This window comes from Impatiens glandulifera, chromosome 2 (assembly GCF_907164915.1).
Source record: "Impatiens glandulifera chromosome 2, dImpGla2.1, whole genome shotgun sequence".
In the NCBI taxonomy this organism is placed as follows: Eukaryota; Viridiplantae; Streptophyta; class Magnoliopsida; order Ericales; family Balsaminaceae; genus Impatiens; species Impatiens glandulifera.
Window position 1 is genome coordinate 67,551,404 of NC_061863.1, and position 19,989 is coordinate 67,571,392.

A 19,989-nucleotide genomic window follows, 5' to 3' on the forward strand; every position below is an offset into this window, starting at 1 on the left:
AAAAAATATATAAATAAGAACAAAAATACAAAAACGTGATAAACATATATTATCAAGTGAATAGACACTCGAGATTACGATTATAGAATATTAATGCATATAAAAATAATATATCAAATTCTTTATTTAAATACCGAACAAAACTAATATAACTATTTTAACTTGTTTATTAATATTAATTTATATTTTCTTATAAATTTTTGAAATAGTTTAAAATTAAGAAATATAAAATACTATTGTTATTTTAATTAAAGGTGAGGGCAATGTTTGATCAGCTGACCTCATGTTCACTTTCCAGTTACAAAGCCAACTGGACTAAGAAGTACTTATCAAATATATATATATATATATAAACAAATTATTTTAAGGTTGAGGGAGGCCCGGGCCCTCCAAGGCCCCCCTTGTAGGTCCGCCACTGCCGCCAGAGACGGAACCAGGATTTCGAACTGGGGTGCGCTTAAAAAAAAAATTAGGGTGAACTTAAAATAATAACGAGAAAATTTTGAAAAAAAACAATTATATAAAAGTAAAAATTTACCATTTTTTTAAATAATTAGATAAAAAAAACAATGAATTATATTAATCTTTTTTAAGAAATTAAGGGTAATGTCATATTTCTATCGATTTTTTTTTCCGGGGTGGGCTTCAGCTCATTCGAGCCCCTACATTGATTCGTCCCTGTCCCCCGCCCTGATCTCACCCCGATTATGCTCGAACACTATAAAACATAATTAAATATATATCAAATCACCAATATATTTATTTATTCGTGAGAGTCTTAAGTTTATTTCTTTATAATAATATAAAATTTCAATATATTATAATATATATTATATTAAAAAAAATTATTTATATAATATTATTTTATAAGTTTTTTAAAAATATTTTATTAACGTTTTCTCGTGCGAATACTCCAAAACCGAACAAAATCGAATAATGTGGGCAGAGACAGGGTGACGTATTGGCTGAAGTGGGTTTAAACTCGCCCATCTTTTTTTAAACTAAAAGATAGTTTAGTTTTGTATTATCTAAATTTGTATAAGCATAGGTCACCCGATAGATATCAGAATTAGAATTTGAAAAAGAGAATTGATAATTGTGTGAGATTGGAGAGAAATTGTTTGTTTGATTTTTTTTTTTTTTAGTTGAGTTTTTAATAAAAAAAAAATATTTTAATTTAATTATTTTTTAAAATATTTTTTAAAAAAATTATAAATTATTTTACATAAGATAAAAATATAAGATTCTACCTTTTAAATATATGAGATATAAAGATAAAATAAAAGATATTATAAGAGTATTTTTATTTCATAAATAAAAGAAATGATGAGATAAATAAAGTGAAATGTGAAAAATATTGGATTTTGGGTAAAAATTTCAATAAAAACATAATATGAAACAAACTCTTAAATGTTTTTATTATCATTATTAATATATATTTATTTTTTTTAAAATTTATTTGACTATAATTATTTGGATAATAGTTTTTTTTATAGATATTTTTTTTCTCTCAAATTATTTTCATTTGTTTTAGTTCAAATAATATTTACAATAAATAATTAATTTTTAAAAAATAATTAACATCAAGTATAACCTTAAAACATATACCAATATTTAAAAAAATAATAATAAAAATATTTTTATAACAACTAATGCGATGATATATTTAAATCACATATTTTTCTTAATTTTTTGAGCTAATTCAAAAAAGAATTCATTTTTCTAAGCCCACTTTACCTATATTTTCTGGATCCGTCCATGGGGCGGGCATAGTATTAAAAAAATCTTCAAAATAAAAACGGGACGAGTATACTAAATGCATTTCCCGTCCCAAACCCCAGACTCCAAACCGTCTCGTTGCCATCCCTACCCATATTTCAATGATATCCATTTATCAATAATTCTTTCCCTCACATTAAACTATTCCAAGATGGTGAGTCTTTCTTAACACAATGCCAAAATGTTTTAATTATGAATGTATATTCCTTTAAAAATAATTAAACAAGTTCCCAAACTAACATAGTTTCCCAAACTAACCTACTTTGTTCATTCATTCCCAAACTAACTTAGTTTACTATTCAATTTTTTTTTTAATTTATTAATTTATTACATTTAAATTCTTTATATATATATATATCCAAACTATTTTTTTTTTTATAAATTTGATATATTTAAATTATTATTTTTATAAATTAAATTATTTATATTTTGATATATATTTTAAATTATTATTTTTATAAATTTGATTATTTACATTTTAATATATATTTTAAATTATTATTTTTTATCAATTTGATTATTTATATTTTAATATATATATTTACATTTCAATTATAATAAATATTTCCTTTAACATTCTAATAAATAGTTAATAAATATTAATAAATTTAAAATATCTTAACCATAATAATATAATAATTAACCATTCATAAAAACAATTACAATTATCATCTCTAAATTATTTAGGATTTTGCTCAAGATATCGTTGAATTTTGAAATTGTTGTATCAAATTTAATTTATAAAAATAATAATTTAATTATATCTACACTAATTTTAATTTATAAAAATAATAATTTAATTATATCAAATTTATAAAAATAATAATTTGAATATATAATGAATTTAAATATAATAAATAAATAAATAAATAAATAAAAACTGAGTTTAAATAGTAAACTAGGTTAGTTTGGGAATGAATGAACAAAGTAGGTTAGTTTGAAAAGTTGAACGACAAACTATATTAGTTTGGGAATTCATCCAAAATAATTGGCCAATGAATGTCTGGTTCATGAAAAAGCTTTCACAACTTGATTAGCAAGAAGTGCATGATTTTGAAATTCAAAATATTTGAAACCTAATCCACCTAATTCCTTATTTGATGCCACATTTTCCCAGGCCAGCCAATGAATTTTCTTTTTACCATTGCAGTTTCACCTAAAATTACAAATTCTAACTTTAAGGATTTGACAAAAAAATAAAAATAAATTGGGAGTTTAAAGTTGACATAACGAAAGATGGAATTGTTATAAAACACTTTTGATCAACATCTCTTTCCCAACTTGATTCAAATATTTAATTTTCCAATCACTAATTTTGTTATCCATTCTTTTCAAGACCTCATCAATTTTTTCCCTTTTATCCAATCTAATGGAACTCCAAGATAAATACTTGTAGCATTCCCAATTGGAACCCCGAAAATGTCAGCTAATTGTGTTTGAATGTGGACTGATGTATTTTTTTTTTTTTTTATAAAAACATTGATTTGTTAAGGTTAATTTGTTGCCTTGAAGCATGACAAAATCTATTAACACAAAAAAAAGTTCTTCACATTCAAATTTATTTGCTTTTGAAAAAACATAGCATCATCAGAAAAAAAAAAAAATAGTAATTGGATTGCTGGACAATGTTTTTTCAATCTTAAGTTTTGATAAAAGAATTTGGAAAGTGTTTCAAGCAGAAAAATAAAGAGATGTTTTTGAAACCACCTTATACAAGAAGTTACACAAACTAATAGGTTGAAATTGACTAACCTCGGTTGGATTTGAGCATTGGAGATGATTGCTTGATTAAGCTCAATTGGAATAGTTCTTGATCTAAAAATTAATAACATCCCAAAACACATGGAAAAAAAATACTTGTAAAACCACCTGGTCTTGGAGCTTTTGTTGCACTAATTTCTTCAAAAACTGCTTTTTTTCTTTTTATTTCCACTTTATTTGGAATTTTTTCCAGATCAAGTTCATCTCTGCATCCACCACCATTCGTGGGACTGTTTCAATCACAAGAAATCTCCTTAAAAACTTTCTCCATTTCAAGTTGTTCCATCTTCCAAAACCCATTTGAGTCTTGTAATCAAGTACAAGTATATTCGTTGAATAGTTGATTAGTGAAAAAACTTTGTATTTCTATCTCATACCCCAATATTTCTCAATCTATTTCAAAGACTCTTTAATTATCTCTTTGTTGAAACTTGAAAGTAATTGCGGATCTATATAAGCTTTATACTGGGCTTAGGCCCATCCCACATAAAATTGTATTATTTCTTAATTTTTTATTTTAAAAATAGATATTAAAAATTATAAAAATCCTTATATAATATTATATACTTGGATAAATGATAGAGAGGTAATGAATATCACACTCTATTTCTCTCCCTTCTCTATTTCTTTAAATTTTTACCTTTTTTTATTTTTTTATAACAGGTTTTCTATCACATTCTTCCTCAAATTTCTTTCTCTTATCACTTTCCCATATATTTTTTGTTTTGAGGATTCTTCTAATAATCCCTAACAATAGCCTATGATTTATATTTTCGTACATTAAGATGGTACATGGATATATAGATATATATATATATATATATATATATATATATATATTTATATATAATTCATTAACTTAAAAAAATTATATAGTAATATTCTTATTTAAAATGTTTGAAATTAAATATTAATAAAATTTAAAAATAATAACAATAGAAGAAATAATAAAGATGAACCATATTTATATTCCAGTTTGTAGCAATGTCAAATGTACATTCATACTTTAAAAAAAAGTATTATGTTAGTGTATATTTAGTTGATAAAAAGATAATAAGGTGTGGATACTAACCTTAAGTTTTTGAATTCTAGCTCGTGGACGGCAAGTTCTGCGTCGGGTTAAACGATTAAGTGTGTTTACGTATTACATACTTAATCTGTTATCCCATTTTTTTATTCTAAAAAAATTTGATAAAAATATAAAGTATAAAATCACTATTTTTTTTTATTATTGTGGTTTGTTCTCTCCTTTTTTCACTAAGCTATCATTTTGGAAATCCATTTTTTATTTTTGAAATCTCTTAAATAAAAAAAATAAAATTAAGCAAATTTTATCAAAACATTCAAGATTGATGCACACAAATTGAAACATTGTTTATTCGAATTTGGATTGTTCTTCAGAATTGGACTATTTTTCGATGAGATTGTAAGTCGCGAGTCGCTATATATTATGTGCTGAATTTGAATTCTCAATCTTTTAACAACTGAATCGACTAAATCAATTTAGTTACTAAATTTGAATTATTAGAAACGAATTATTTATAAATTTTATGACGACTCCTATTATAAAACAACTATGGTTAGAGTACATGTATACAAAATAATAATAATGGGTGAAAGAAAAAAAAATAAAGAAGAAAGAGAATTTAAGCTCGTTCATGTTTATTTTAAAAAGGGTCAAAATAAAAATGTAGGGCTCTTATTGGAATCAATAGTAATTTGAGATTTTTTTTTTTTAATTTCACAATTTGAAGTTCGTTATTAAGGTTAATTGTAATTTAAGACATTTTTTTCTAACCTCATCATTTGGAGTTTTTATTGGGAGCCAATTAAAATTAAGGATCTCCTTCTTTAGAATAGCACAATTTGGGGCTTCACATCATTGGTACAAAATGAGGTTTTGCCCGGACGGACATGAACGTTCGTTCAAAAAAATATGTATTATGTGTCATTTATAATTAAAAAATTAATAGTGACACGTACTTTTAAATACCACATTATTTTTTTAATAGTTGTAAGTTGATTAAAACAAAAAAATAAAGAAGAAAACATTACATCCATTCCAATCCAAATTAAACTTCATCCCGATTTCATTCCTTTTACCCTAGTTTGACTCAACTACCCTTCACATCGCGACGCTTGACTACCCTTGCCCTAGTTTGACTCCCCTCCTCTTCACCTCGCGATGAAATTAAGTTGAGTCGGGTTTATGACATTTAGAATTACGTGTCACTATTAACTTTCTTTTTAACTATAAAGGCTACATAATAATTTTTTACGGACGTCCATATCCGTTAAGGTATAACCCTATTTTGTACAAACCTGACAATACGGAGTCCGAAATTATGAGATTTGAAAGAAGAGACAATTCACATTTAACCTCTAATAAGGAGTCCCAAATTATGATGTTCAAAAGAAGATATCCCAAATTACAATTGACCTTTAATAAAAACTCCTAAATTGTGAGGTTCAAAAGAAGAAGTCTTAATTTGTAATTGGTCCCTAATAAGGAGAATTAATTTGTTATTTCTTTTTAAAAAGGTTATAGTATATAATGTTACCTATATATTTAATTAAGTTTGAAATATATTCATATACATGATCTTGTTTTAAATTACTCATTATACATTTTTTTGGAATTTATATTTCTTTGAATTTATGCTATGAATATCTAAAATTAGAGATGGACCAAAGATTCAGAGGTGGAGTGAGCTTCAATTTTTTTTAGGGTAAACTTAAATAAATAACAAGATTTTTTTTTGAATAAAATGAGTGAATAAAAATAAGTTTTACCATTTTTTTAACAATTAGATAAACAAAATATTAAATTGTATTGAAATTAAAAAAAATCAAAAGAGGTAATGTCCATTTTTACCGTAAAATAAAATAAAAATTCGATTGGACTTCAGCCCACTTGAACCCCTACATAGACATGTTCCTGTCTAAAACTATTTAAAATGTTAAAAAATCGTTAATTTATGCTAAAAAAATATACACAAAATTTTCTTATACGTGGTATATCCATATTTTCCAAGTCATGCTATAGAAAAAACTTTAATCTACATCTTTAGATGACTTTTTTAACTCTATTTTCAAACGACGACACATCTACTCTGTTCCATTTCCAAATAACGATGCTGCAGATTAAGACGGCGACGAAGTTGTTACCTATCTGTCTCCTCCGTATTTAAATATTGTGTTTTTTATTGTGCTTCCCAAAATAATTTTTAAATAATAAAAAATATTGTTGTTGAAAGAGAATAAAATGTCTAGTTAAAATATAAATAATATAGAGATTACAAAATATAAAATATGATATCGTAATACAAAACCCATAATATGTTTGAATCGACCAACTGAAGTATCACAAATTCACTAGATGTTTTCTTAAGTGATTTCTTTTTTTCGGTTCAGTTTCCCTTCTTTTGGCTATACCAAAAGAACAACTACTCCTTAATTAGAATTAATTAAGAATGTGAACAAATGCAATTTGATTTGAAAACGAAATGAGTTTATTAATTATAATAAACTCTAATTTAAATTCAAGAAATACAACATAGTTAAGACTTTATACGATCAATTTTTTTAAATTAGTTAACAAAAAATTTAAATTTCGACCATAAAATAAAAATTGTTCATAAAAATTAGGTTCTTCATTCTTTATTGTTTTAAGGATCCTAACTATTTTAAATAAAAATAAATGTAAAAAACAATTTTAAATATAAAAAAATAAAAAAAATCAATCTATAAAGTTATTAATTGATTAAAAATGTTAAAGTAACATTATACCTATATTATCCTTTTTTTTTAATATATGACATATTTTATTAATTGATTGAAAAACTAAGTAAATAAAATATTTTTCCTCAAATATATATTTGATTGACAAAAATCACAATTCTATTGTTTTTTATTTTTTCAGAATTAGCAGCCTCTCTTCTCCGCTCCCGTTCGTTCGTTCGTCCGTCCGTCTCCGCCCTCTGGTTTGTTCATCTTCTATGAGTAACTTCTTCGTCTCTCTTAACATATCAGCACCACGTTTACACAGGTTTATATGAATTTGAATTTAGATATATTATATGTTTTGTTATTTGGAAGCGGCTTACTGTTTATCGTGTATGAGAAGCTCTGCTCTTGGCCAACTTGAGAGATCTTCTCCATCTTTCTTTGTAATTCTCGTTTTTTTTTTCTATTAGAACCTTATCGTTTATGCTCTTACCTTAATGTGCCTTCCTTTACGTTCAAGCAAAATCATGTTTTTGCGTTTTCTGCTTTGACGATCATCTAATTTAGGATTTTCATTTCTCTTATCTAGATCTGCTGATTTTTTGATCGAATGGGACATGCTTTCTGAAGATTGAAGAACTGATTACAGAGATGAAGAGGTCGAGAGACTACACAGCTGCGCCTGCCGAATCGTAAGTATCTATCTATCTATCTATCTATGCAGAAGCATTTTTATTCATCAAATTGACCTACCTAATAATTTTCTTCTAAATGAAGCTCGGGGCAACCTCAAATGATCAGTGGGGAAAACACAGAGAAATTAACAACAAGTGATGCATTGTCATATCTCAAGGCTGTCAAGGACATATTTCAGGACAATAAATCAAAATATGATCAGTTTCTTGATGTCATGAAAAGATTCAAAGCTCAGAGGTTTGATTATTATTATTGTTCCCTGTTTACTAGTTGAGTTGTAATTTTTAGATTTTGTTAACTGACCCCTTTTCATGTTTTCAGAACTGACACAACTGGTGTTATAGCGAGAGTGAAAGATTTATTTAAAGGACATCGCGATCTAATTCTAGGATTTAATACATTTTTGCCAAAAGGATATGAAATCACTCTTCCACCTGAGGACAAACCAGTGGACAAACCTGTGAAAAAGCCTATTGAATTCAAAGAAGCAATCAATTTTGTGAATAAAATTAAAGTATTAGTTCTCTCTATAGATATCTTGTACTACAATAAAACTCTCAAATATTGACATTTGATAGCTCATGCTCACAGGCTAGGTTTGAAGGTGACGACCATGTGTATAAATCCTTTCTTGACGTTTTAAATATGTACCGCAATGACAACAAATCAATTACTGAGGTTTACCAGGAGGTAGGCTTTGTGGTTTTTCTAGCTTCTAACTTTTTACTTTCACATGCCTTAATAATATTAATCATTTATTGGACATCATTGAACTTTGGGGTGCTGTCTCTTACACTTGTTTAACTGCAGGTTGCATTTCTCTTACGTGAGCATCATGATCTGCTCTTGGAGTTCACTCATTTTCTACCTGATTCTTCTGCAGCAGCCTCTCTTCCCTTTGGTCCTTCTGGTAGATATTCCATTTTCCACCGTGAGGATAGAAGCTCACCATTGCCCACTATGAAGCATATGCACGTTGACAAGGTAGCTTTCATCCTTTTCTTCTTCTTCATTTCTTCATCTATACATGGTGGTAACTAACTTGTCATGTCATTACGTGAACTTGAGCAGAAGCCTATTCTTCTGCATATTGAACGTGATCGTAGTGTTGATCAACCAGATCTAAATTGGGATAAGACTCTTTTTAGAGCTGATAAAGAGCAGAGAAGGCGTATTGAAAGAGAAAAGGAGAAAAGGGATGAAAGACACTCGAGGGATCAGGATTGCGATGACAGATATTTTGAGCAAGGTGAAACTTGTTACACAAATCAACCTAAATCAGGTAGGAGGAGAGATAACTTTATAAATGGTCAATTGCACCCGAAAGGAGAAAACACAGATAATCATGCAACACACAAGGGTTCATCATCTTCTGATGATAAAAATGAATTGAAAGGTGAGTAACTCTGTCATTTTGTATGCTGTGTGATATATAGTGGGTAACTCAGATCAATATTTTTGTTGAAAAGGAGATACACGCCAAGTAGGGGCAAGTCAGATCAATATCTTTGTTCATCAATTCATAGGTTTCTGCTTTTTATAGGATCTGTTGGCAGGAGTGCTATATATATGAACATTATGATATCTAATTTCCTTTATCCATCTAGTTATTTGCAAAGCATTTAAGTTATTGTTATTTCTTTGGAATAAATATTGTCATCTCCACTGCATGGTTCTAGTAAAAGATATGTCTGTTGATGAACATAGGTGAAGATATTATAAATGTAGATTTAGCCATGTTCAATTGACCAATAGCCTCTTAGTCAAAACTGCATGAAAGTATACCAAATTACCAACTATCATTTGCTAATGAGAAAGTGCATTGTTAATAGATGACAAGAAACCTAGTACAACTCTTTTACAAGATTGCAACATGTTTCTTTCCCTCCTATGGTCCTATTATTAGTAACTTCGATCTCAGCACTTCTAGTCTGCTCATAAGTTGTATTCTTAAGGCCTTCTTCCTTTTGACCATTCAAAGTTTTGCTTAGGTTTTCGTTTTCTCGTTTTCTCTTTGTGACGCGGCCTTGCATTCTGCTGCTGCTTCCTGTGGATGTATTTTTTTTCTCTATCTTCTGGTTTGGGCTTTACTTTCTTAATGGTTCTTCACATTTTTATGAACTTTTAAGTTGTCATTTGTTTGGTCCTTAGTTGACTTTGTTTTGTTGCAGGCATTTACAGCCAAGAGTTTGCTTTGTGTGAAAAGATCAAAGATAGATTATATCCTACTGATGGTTACCAGGACTTTTTGAAGTTCCTTCACATATATAGTAGACAAATAATCACACGATCTGAGTTGAAAAATCTGGTACAACCTTCAATTTTCCTGTACCTTCTGATTTGTAATATATTGTCACCCATTTCTTGCCTCTCTCTCACCTTTAGTCATTATTGCTATTTCCTTGAAAAATTGTCAACTTTTCATTAAGAGTAAAACGCAAGATGATTTAGTGAATTACAGATGGGAGGGAGAAGAGAAACAAAAACAAAAGAACAAAAGGAGAAGAATAAGACTAAATGCCAATAAGATCAAAAAATTTCCAACCCGTACAAAATCCCTTTTTACGAATAGAAGCAAACGCATGGAGCATAAAGCCTTTGATTCTTTCAACTCCAAAACTTTTCTCTTTGAATGTTCTTCTATTCCTTTTTTTCCAAATTGTCTACCACATTATGAGGGGTATATGCTTTCAATCATCACTGATGTTATTGTTTGCTCCCACCTTATCTATTTTTCCCAGAAGTCAGTGACGGTAAGCGGCACCTCCAACTGAAAGTTGATAATGTTTTGCAGAAGGACCCACATGTCTCTGGCAAGGTCGCAATGGAGAAGAATGTGATTGATAGTTTCCTCGTTCTTCTTACAAAGACAACACCTACTTGCCAAATGCATTCCCTTTTTTTTTTTTTAGTTTGACGATAGTTAAAACTCCCCCATGAATTGCTTCCCACACAAAAAAAAAAAATCCTAGAAGGGATTTTGGATTTCCAAACTTCCTTCCAAGGGAACCGAGTTGGCGCCCATTGGATGGTCGCATGGTAGATAATACTAGTCTTAAAATCCGGGGAGCCAAACAGAATAAAACTATCGTCAGACTCCAGTTGAATTGTAACTTGCATAAGGGTCTCCACTAAGCTGACAAGTCTGTTCTCTTCAGCGAGCGAAAGGCGACGATGCGACGTGATTCTCCATTCAATGAAGCCAGAAGTTAGTCTATAGAAGTCAGCCAGAGATCTCATATAAGTCTCAGAAGGATTCAACCAATTTCCCTAGGATGCCACATGTCGTTCCAGAAATCATTTTTTTTCCGTTTCCCACTGGGAAGGATGGGAGAGGGTAAAGGGTCTTCCACGTCCTTGTAATGTGCCCCCATATGCTACTACTCTGGTGAGATCTCCCTGAAAGAGGCATCCATTCATTATAATGAAGTCCATACTTGGAAATGACGACATTCTTCCAAAGACTGTCATTCTCATTTTTAAACCTCCACCACCACTTGCAAAGGAGAGAAGTGTTAAAAAGAGAGATGTCTTTGATTCCAAGATCACCTTCAGAGATGCCAAGTTTTGTAATGTCCCACCTGACCAAATGAGTGACCCTTGTAGAGTTAGTGTTACCCCCAGAGAAAGTTTCTCATGATAGAGAACCTGGGTTCAGAGATGCATGTTTTGATCCACTTTAACCTGAAGCCCATCTTTTCAAGGATAAAAAGATGGAAGTCCCAGTTGACATGATCAAAAGCTTTCTCGATGTCTAATTTGCAAAGGCAATTCCTCTCCCTTTTTCTAATGACGAAGTCAATACACTCGTTAGCGATGAGTGAGGCATCAAAGATCTGTCTTCCTTGAACAAAAGCCATCTGATTATGGGAGATAAGGTTCGACATGAGGACTTTGAGCCTATTTGCAATGGTTTACCAATCTTGTAGAAACTAGAAATAAGGCTAATAGGCCTGAAGTGTTTGAGCTCTCTCGCTCCATGAATCTTTCTAATAAGAACAATGAAACTAGAGTTCCAACTTTTTTCAAAAGAGCCTGTCTCCTGAAATTGCTTGAACGATTTTAAGTAGTTATCTTTAATGATCTCCCAAAATTCTTTGATGAACACAATAGTGTAACCGTCGGGGCCAGGGGTTTTATCCCCGTCGCAGCTAGAAATGGCTCCCAGATCTCATTGGTCGTGAACTCCTGCTCAATGAAAACCCTTTGATCATTACAAATCTGATGAAACACAATCCCTCGAGATTAGATCTCTCGCTAGCCCGTTCAGTCAGGAGATCTTCATAGAAAGAGAGAATGGAGTCTTTAATGGTTGACGGATCGGAAGTCTCGACCCCGTTAATCTTGAGAATAGAGATCTGGTTGTATTTTCTACGAGATTTAGCGAAGTTATGGAAAAATCAGTTATTTGAATCCCCCTCTTTGAGGCACAGACAACGAGATCTCTGCCTAGCGTTATCCTCCTCCCATTTGTAAAGAAAATCGAGTCGCTCCATTAGTGTGAATCTATTGGATGCCTCAATGTCTGTGAGAGCACGTTCTTCCTCCAACCTGTTGAAACACTCAATTTCATGACAAACGTTAGAAATGTTTGAATGGAGGGAACCAAAGCTGGTTTTCCTCCATTCTCTTATAAATGTTTTGAGATTTTAAGTTTGTGAAAAAGGATAAAAGATGGTCTCCCTTCGACCGTAAGATGATTGGACCAACAGTTCCCCACTTCCTGCACTAAATTATGATCTGAGAGAAGAGCGTTTTCGAATCTGAATGGAGGCTTTGGTTGAATGGATAGGCCACAGGTAAGGATAATAGGTTTGTGGTCTGAGAGGCGACGTCGAGTTCTAGAGCATTGGGATCTGATTGTGGGTATGAAGGGGGTGTGGTCGGAAAGAGGTGTGTGGGTTGACCATGGAGAGATGAAAATAATTGGGAAGGTTGTGAGTTGACAGTGATGGATTATGAAGCTGTGGTTGAGGGATAAAAGAGAAAAGGAATGGATTAAGAGGGGATGATAGGAGAGGGTTAAAGAAGGAGTTTGATAGTTCTGTTTGGGCGTATACGTTTAATGGGCCAGTTGCGCCTGCTTTAGTCATTGCTATTTCCTGTTGCTTTGAGTTCCTTTTCATCCCTCTATCTATTTGACCACATTATTATAATTCAATAGGTTCTCTGATTGTTATATTGTTACTTAACTGATGCATTTCCATGTATACATTTGTGCATCCAAATGCTTGTTTTGTTGATCTATGCCTATAATTTTATAATGACACTTTTTGTATACTTGAAGGCTATGTCTGCCTCACAATTTTCTTTCACATCATTATTATTTGTGTAATATTGTCCTCATTGTTCTGACTCTAGTTTGCCTATTCATGCTTTTGGATACTCATAAAAGCAAACCTTAAAGTGAGAATACATAAATATTGAGTATCTGTCAGAGAATTATTTATGCAGCTGCTTGTGATATATTATGCTAATAAAGGAATGTCAGTTTTATATTAAATAATTATGCAAGCATGTGATACATTCTGCTAATAAAATAGCCATATATTAATATTGGTAATTTTGAAAATGGCTATTCGGATAATAACATCACTTATGCAACTTGCTAGATGATATATTTCCAATGCTTACCTTCAGTCAAATTTCATTTTGTTCTTCCCCTTTTGTATTCTATTGTAAGATAAATGGTATGGGAGTTTCTTCCTGAAGGGACATATATACTGGACTTTAGAAAGAAGAATAAAACATCTTGATTTGTGAAGAAGACAATTTCAATTTTTTCCTGTTGACACGTGATTCTAAATGAGAATTCTCTTTAATTCTGGCAGGTTCGTGATTTACTTGGTGGACATCCTGACCTTATAGAGGGGTTTAATGAATTCTTATCTCGCTGTGAGAAGATTGGTATGCAAAAACATATCCCCGTGTTTTTGGTATACTCTTTTAGAATATTTCTAATGCCCTTGCGTTTACTGCAGATGGTTTTCTTGCTGTTGCGGGTGTTGTAAATAAAAGTATGTGACTTTGGTTCTGCTACATCTGTTTTTGTTCTAGTTCATTGTCAGAAGTGATCTTGCCTATCCCTTTTCACAGAGATGTTTCATGGAAACATAAGTAGAGGTGTAGATATGCTGCAGTTGTCAGTTTATTATTTACTAATTTGGAGTTTGATTACTGCAGGATCTTTGTTGTCTGAAAGGAATTTATCTAGATCTATCAAAGCAGAAGAAAGTGATAGAGATCAGGATCGTGAACGAGATGATAGGAACAAAGATAGAAATGTTGAAAACAGAGAAAGGGATAAATCTGAGAGGGTCTTTGACAATAAAGACGTAACAGGCCAAAAAATAACGTTGCCCAACAAGGATAAGTATATAGGAAAGCCCATTCATGAGCTAGATCTCTCCAACAGTGAGAGTTGCACTCCAAGTTACCGTCTTCTGCCTAAGGATGTAATCAAGTCTTGCTTTGATGAGTTCATACGATAAATTAGTTTTCTCTAGCACTGTATTAACATGAAGATGTTGCACTTTCGTTGCAGTACCCAATACCTTTGGCTAGCCAGAGGACAAAACTTTGTGCTGAAGTACTAAATGATCATTGGGTCTCAGTTACTTCAGGAAGTGAGGATTACTCATTCAAGCACATGCGCAAAAATCAGTATGAAGAAAGCTTGTTTCGATGTGAAGATGATAGGTAGGAACTCTGTTAATTATTTAAAATTTATTGCTTTATATGAAGATGATAGTTTCTTTTATTTTCTTTTGCACATTCAACTTGCTGAAAAGCGAAGGAATTAATGACTTGTTAATTTTTCATAATCTTATATCAGATTTGAAATGGATATGTTACTGGAGTCTCTGAGGGCGACAATTAAGCGTGTTGAAGATCTTTTGGAAAAAATCAATAACAACTCCGTTAGAGAAGATTGTCCTATTCGCGTGGAAGAGTATTTTACAGGTAAAGACATGGTTTGTAAAGGTTGCAGCATTGATTTCCTGACTTCTCCTATTTAATGTGTGTTTTTTTTATGCAAATGCAGTTCTGAATCTGAGGTGCATTGAACGAATATATGGTGACCATGGTCTTGATATCATGGATGTGTTGAAGAAAAATGCACCTCTTGCATTACCAGTTCTATTAACACGCTTGAAGCAGAAACACGAGGAGTGGACTAGATGCCATGTAGATTTTAACAAAGTTTGGGCTGAAATTTATACTAAGAACTATTATAAATCACTTGATCATCGTAGCTTTTACTTCAAGCAGCAAGACTCTAAGAATTTGAGCAAAAAAGGTATCATCCAAACAAAACTGTGTGTTTTTGTGTTCTATTTGTTTCCCCACCACTCTTTCCCCTTTTGTAATCTCTGAACTCTTCTTGCATTCCTTCTTAATAAAAATTTGACATTTTAAAAAAAACAAACTAGGGAAATAGTTTAGGAGATTATTTATGAGTTATCTTTTTTGGTTCCTCATCTCAAAATTTTTCATTGAATGTAGTATTGTTAAATGAGATCAAAGAGATCAAAGAGATCAGAGACACGAAGCAAAAGGAGGATGATCTGCTGCTTGCAGTTTCTGCTGGAAATAAAACACCTCTACCTCATATGGAGTTTGAATATTCTGATTTAAGCATACATGAAGATATATATCAGCTTGTCAAGTATTCATGTGGCGAGGTATGCAGAAATGATGAATTGGAAAAGGTTATGAAGACTTGGACAGATTTCTTAGAACCAATGTTTGAAGTTCCTTCTCGCCCTCAGCAAACTGAGGCTAATGAAAAAGCCATAAAGTCTAAGAATCAAAAGAGCGGGAATTGTGTTATTGGAGAAAACCATAGTAGCCCTGATGGTGATGTTGCAATTACAGTTAAATCAAATCATTCCAGAAATTCTGATGGAAGTCAAGTTGGGTTAGCAAAGGCTTATAGTGGAGTTAAAGATGTCACTTCAAGTGATGTAAACCATAGTTTGCCGAAGAGTGATGTTTTCTGTAGCAATCCTCCACTTGCAACTTCACAGAGCAGTAATGCTGCAAAAGATACATTGTCTGTGTCAATCAAGCTAGCAATCTCAACTGAACAGTTGGATGACTCAAGTTTGCTTTCCGTTGCAAGAGCTGAGGAAAGGTTTAGGGAAGAAAATGTTGATAATGCATCAGGTTCATTCCAAGGAACCTATAATTATTGCTGATTTTTGTGTTTGTTCTTGTGGTATTTTATTTTCTCATATAGCTTTGGCTTGGTTCTGATTAAGCCTTTCTATTGCAAGGGGTTTGTGGTGCTATGGACATATACAAGAATCCTGCTTCTATTGAAGTGATGAAGACAAAACACTGCGACAAAATTTCACCTTTATCAGAGGTATGTTCGAAATACTTTTGTCAATTCTATCTACGTTAACAGTTATCTGATATAATGAGAATTATATTTCTATAATAGGTAGTTCCAGATTATGGCAGTACTTAGTAACTGCAGAATAGCTGAGAGTTTAGATGAGTAGAGAATAAAAACGATTACAGGATCTGCAATCGATTAGAATGGAATAGGAGAGAGTAGAGTAGAGTAGAGAGAGAATAGGAATTAACCTGAAGAGTTTTACAAATTGATCGGTAGTCTTTTCCCTTCTTGTTCAACTAGTATTTAAGGGATTCCTACTAACTGTTTTTTCCCTCCAGAATCAGTTCACTCTTCTGCCGTGAGATCTAACTGTATCTGACAATTCTGTTACTTAAACTGCTGTAGTCTCAACCAACTGCTACCATAACTGCAACTTGCTGTTATACAGCTTATTCAAATAGAAAACCTGATGTTACCCAGCTTATTAAAAAGAAATTATAGAACGAACATGCCGACTTCGTTAATAATACAATCCATCGACTTATTAAGGGTTAGCAAAGCTAATCCTAAAATGCCCTCGTATCATTATCCTTTTAAGGCCTTCGAGGATCTTGCTTGAATACTAATATTTCTTTTTATCTCTTCTTTCTTTCTATGCTTAAGCAATAATGTTTTTGAGTTTTATGTACAATTTGCCCAACCCTCATGTGTTCAGAATGATGTGGGAACTAAGGTCACTGTTTGGGATGGAAACTAAAAGCTAGGTAAGCAATAGGAAGTTGGTTAATGCTCAATCTCAAAAATCAAATCAGTACATGTTTACTATTATTTACTTCTGACTGCTTCATTGAGAAGTGGAAACTATCAGAATATTTATTCTACCATTCACAGAAAAAGAGAATGTAGAATTATTGGCCTCATGTTTCTGATGGGAATAGATAAGACAACTTGGTCATGTAGAAAGTTCACTTTCTTGTTACATGTATCAGGCATCATCGCTTTTAATCTATTGATGCTTTTATCAATGAAGTATGGTATGCAGTTTTTTCATGCCAATTTGGGCAAATATTTTTTCCTCTCGGGGTAGGATATAATTTGTTCATATTTTGGTAAGTTAAAGTAAAACTCCTATATTCATTTTTTATTCACAGGTTACTGATTGCAACAGACCATCTTCTTCTGCAAATAGCCTAACTGTGCAACAGAACAACAAGTCTCAATCATCTGGGAACTTAAAACCTGAAAAAGAGGAAGGTGAACTATCTCCTAATCGGGATTTTGAGGAGGATAATTTTACTGCTCATGGAAATGATACAGAAGAAGCAGCACATGGACCAAAGGATAGTGCAGGTAACAGGAAAGTACAAGAAGAAACATGCAGAAGCAGAGGTGGGGGAAATGATGCTGAAGCAGATGAGGATGGTGAATTTACTGTTCATCGATCATCAGACAGTGAGAATGCTTTTGAGAATGGTGATGCTTCAGCTAGTGAATCTTCCGATGGCAAAGGTTGCTCCCAGGAGAACCAGGGAGAAGATGGAGACCATAATGAGGATGAGAATAAGGCTGAAGATGAAGGTGAGACTGAGAAGATAGCTGAATTTTCTGAACGTATGCTACAAAATGTGAAGCCGCTGAAAAAGCATGTTTCTCCAGCCTCATGTGGCAAAGATGGTGATTCTCATATCTTTTATGGAAGTGATTCATTCTATGTGCTCTTCAGGCTTCATCAAGTAAGATTTGTTTTTTTACATGAATTTTAGTTCTCTCGTCTCTTTTGATCTCATGTCTGGTATTTCTTGTACAAAATATTATTCATGATCTCCTGAAAAATGTAGTTATTGTACTCGAGAATAAAATCTGCAAAAGTTAATTCTTCAACTGGTGAATATAAATGGAGGGCATCAACTGATACAAGTCCGACTGACCTATATGCCAGGTGGGTTTTTGTTAGGACATTGATCAATAGTTTTTTCTTCTTTATCAGCTAAACAATATTTTTTTTGTTTATTGTAGATTCATGAGTGAAGTTTACCATTTACTTGATGGTTCCTCTGATAATGCAAAATTTGAAGATGATTGCCGGGCCATCCTTGGAACTCAGTCTTATGTTCTTTTCACTTTAGACAAGTTGATATTCAAGATTGTCAAACAGGTATATTTTTTTCTATCTTGAATTCATCCTGTTTGCTTCTTGAGCACTCTTTATTTATTTCTGACATAATTTTCCATTGCTAAATTTCTGCAGCTCCAAACTATTGCAGCCAAAGGGAGGGAAAATAAACTCATACAGCTTTATGCATACGAAAGATCTAGAAAACCTGAAAATTTTGTTGAATTGATTTATCGTGAAAATGCTTGTGTTCTCCTTCATGATGAGAATATCTATCGAATTGAACGTGTAGGCTTTTTCTTCTTGCTTTTGTTGTTAAGCTTGTGGAATTATGATCCAATGACTAATTTCTGCATGTTTTGTTGTAGTCAAATACACCAACTCAATTATTTATAGAGATGATGGACAATGGGCATGACAAACTCGAAACGACAAGCATGGCCATGGATACCAGTTTTGCAGCTTATCTGCAGAATGATTTTTTATCCCTTGTTCCGAAGAGGACTGATGAATCAAACATTTTCTTGAGAAGGTAGGCTTACAACTAATAAGGTCAAGTGCATCTCCATGTTTATTGATGCATCAGAGTGGATTGGACAGTAATGAGTTAAACAAACATTACAGAAATAAGCGGAAAAATGAACCAGGCAATGAGTTATCCACAAGCGACGTGACTATGGAGGGAGTACAAATTTGTAATGGTCTGGAGTGCAAGATATCTTGCAGTTCTTCTAAGGTATTTATCATGTTCTTCTTAATTCTAGGTGTTGGTCCCTAATATTTTGCTGGATACTTTGTTGCTGCAGATGTCTTATGTGTTAGACACAGAAGATCTTTTGTTTCGGCCGAACATGAAAAGAAGAAAACTGAAGCACACTGGCTCATGCCATGATGATGAAACAAAGTCTTCCAACAGTTGTTTAAGTAGAGTAGAGCGGTTTCATGAACTTCTTGCTGGTTCATAGTATGCATCTATGCTACACCATAAACTAGATGATGTGGTATGCCCTTATCATACTAAATGTTTTTTAATAAAAATCTTTATGGAAATTATTTTCATGAAAATGGAGATTTGGCTATTGATTATCAGATGGCTTTTGATATGCAGGTGCCCCCATAGATTTCCTTTCACCAGTTGAATAAAGAAAAATGAGTACCAGCCGACCGACGACCTAGTCGGATGGATGGATGGCTTTCTATTGTATACAGTTGCTTCTTGTCATTTCTTGGAGCATTGATAATATGAATAGAGGATTTTGCTTTGCAAATTTATGCACATTTGTTTGACCCTTTTATTTTCAACAAGTAATACTTTTCATTAAATATTGAAGTTTGTGAATTTTATTTGTAAGTAACATCTAACTTTATTATTATTATTATTTAATTGTTTGTTTCCAATATAAGAAAAATATGTAAATGAATAAAAGAAAATAAGCTCTATTTTTTTCAGTTAGCTTATTGGTATAAAAAAAATTCAAACAATACTTATCAACTTGTTGGTGCTTATATTTTGTGTTTAATTATTTATAAATGTGATTTTTTTTTAAAAATGATTCATTTATATTAA

At 31.9% G+C, this 19,989-nt stretch overlaps 1 protein-coding gene across 2 annotated transcripts; it reads left to right on the top strand.

Annotated features, from left to right (window-relative positions):
• Positions 1-7,486: 7,486 nt before the first annotated feature.
• Positions 7,487-19,779, top strand: LOC124924073 (paired amphipathic helix protein Sin3-like 4). Of its 2 annotated transcripts, none has more exons than XM_047464122.1 (24): positions 7,487-7,588; positions 7,856-7,958; positions 8,044-8,199; positions 8,284-8,476; positions 8,554-8,652; positions 8,773-8,946; positions 9,034-9,358; positions 10,134-10,270; positions 13,794-13,869; positions 13,944-13,979; positions 14,146-14,417; positions 14,507-14,661; positions 14,798-14,925; positions 15,008-15,262; positions 15,469-16,131; positions 16,242-16,333; positions 17,461-18,042; positions 18,148-18,248; positions 18,326-18,464; positions 18,558-18,710; positions 18,791-18,954; positions 19,047-19,158; positions 19,229-19,423; positions 19,531-19,779. In XM_047464122.1, exons 2-23 carry the CDS (start codon positions 7,918-7,920, stop codon positions 19,385-19,387), a joined length of 4,212 nt encoding a protein of 1,403 aa, XP_047320078.1. In that variant the 5' UTR covers positions 7,487-7,588; positions 7,856-7,917; the 3' UTR covers positions 19,388-19,423; positions 19,531-19,779. The 2 variants fall into 2 exon arrangements, with proteins under 2 accessions (XP_047320078.1, XP_047320079.1); XM_047464123.1 differs by having other exon boundaries at positions 7,506-7,523.
• The last annotated feature ends 210 nt before the right edge of the window (positions 19,780-19,989 follow it).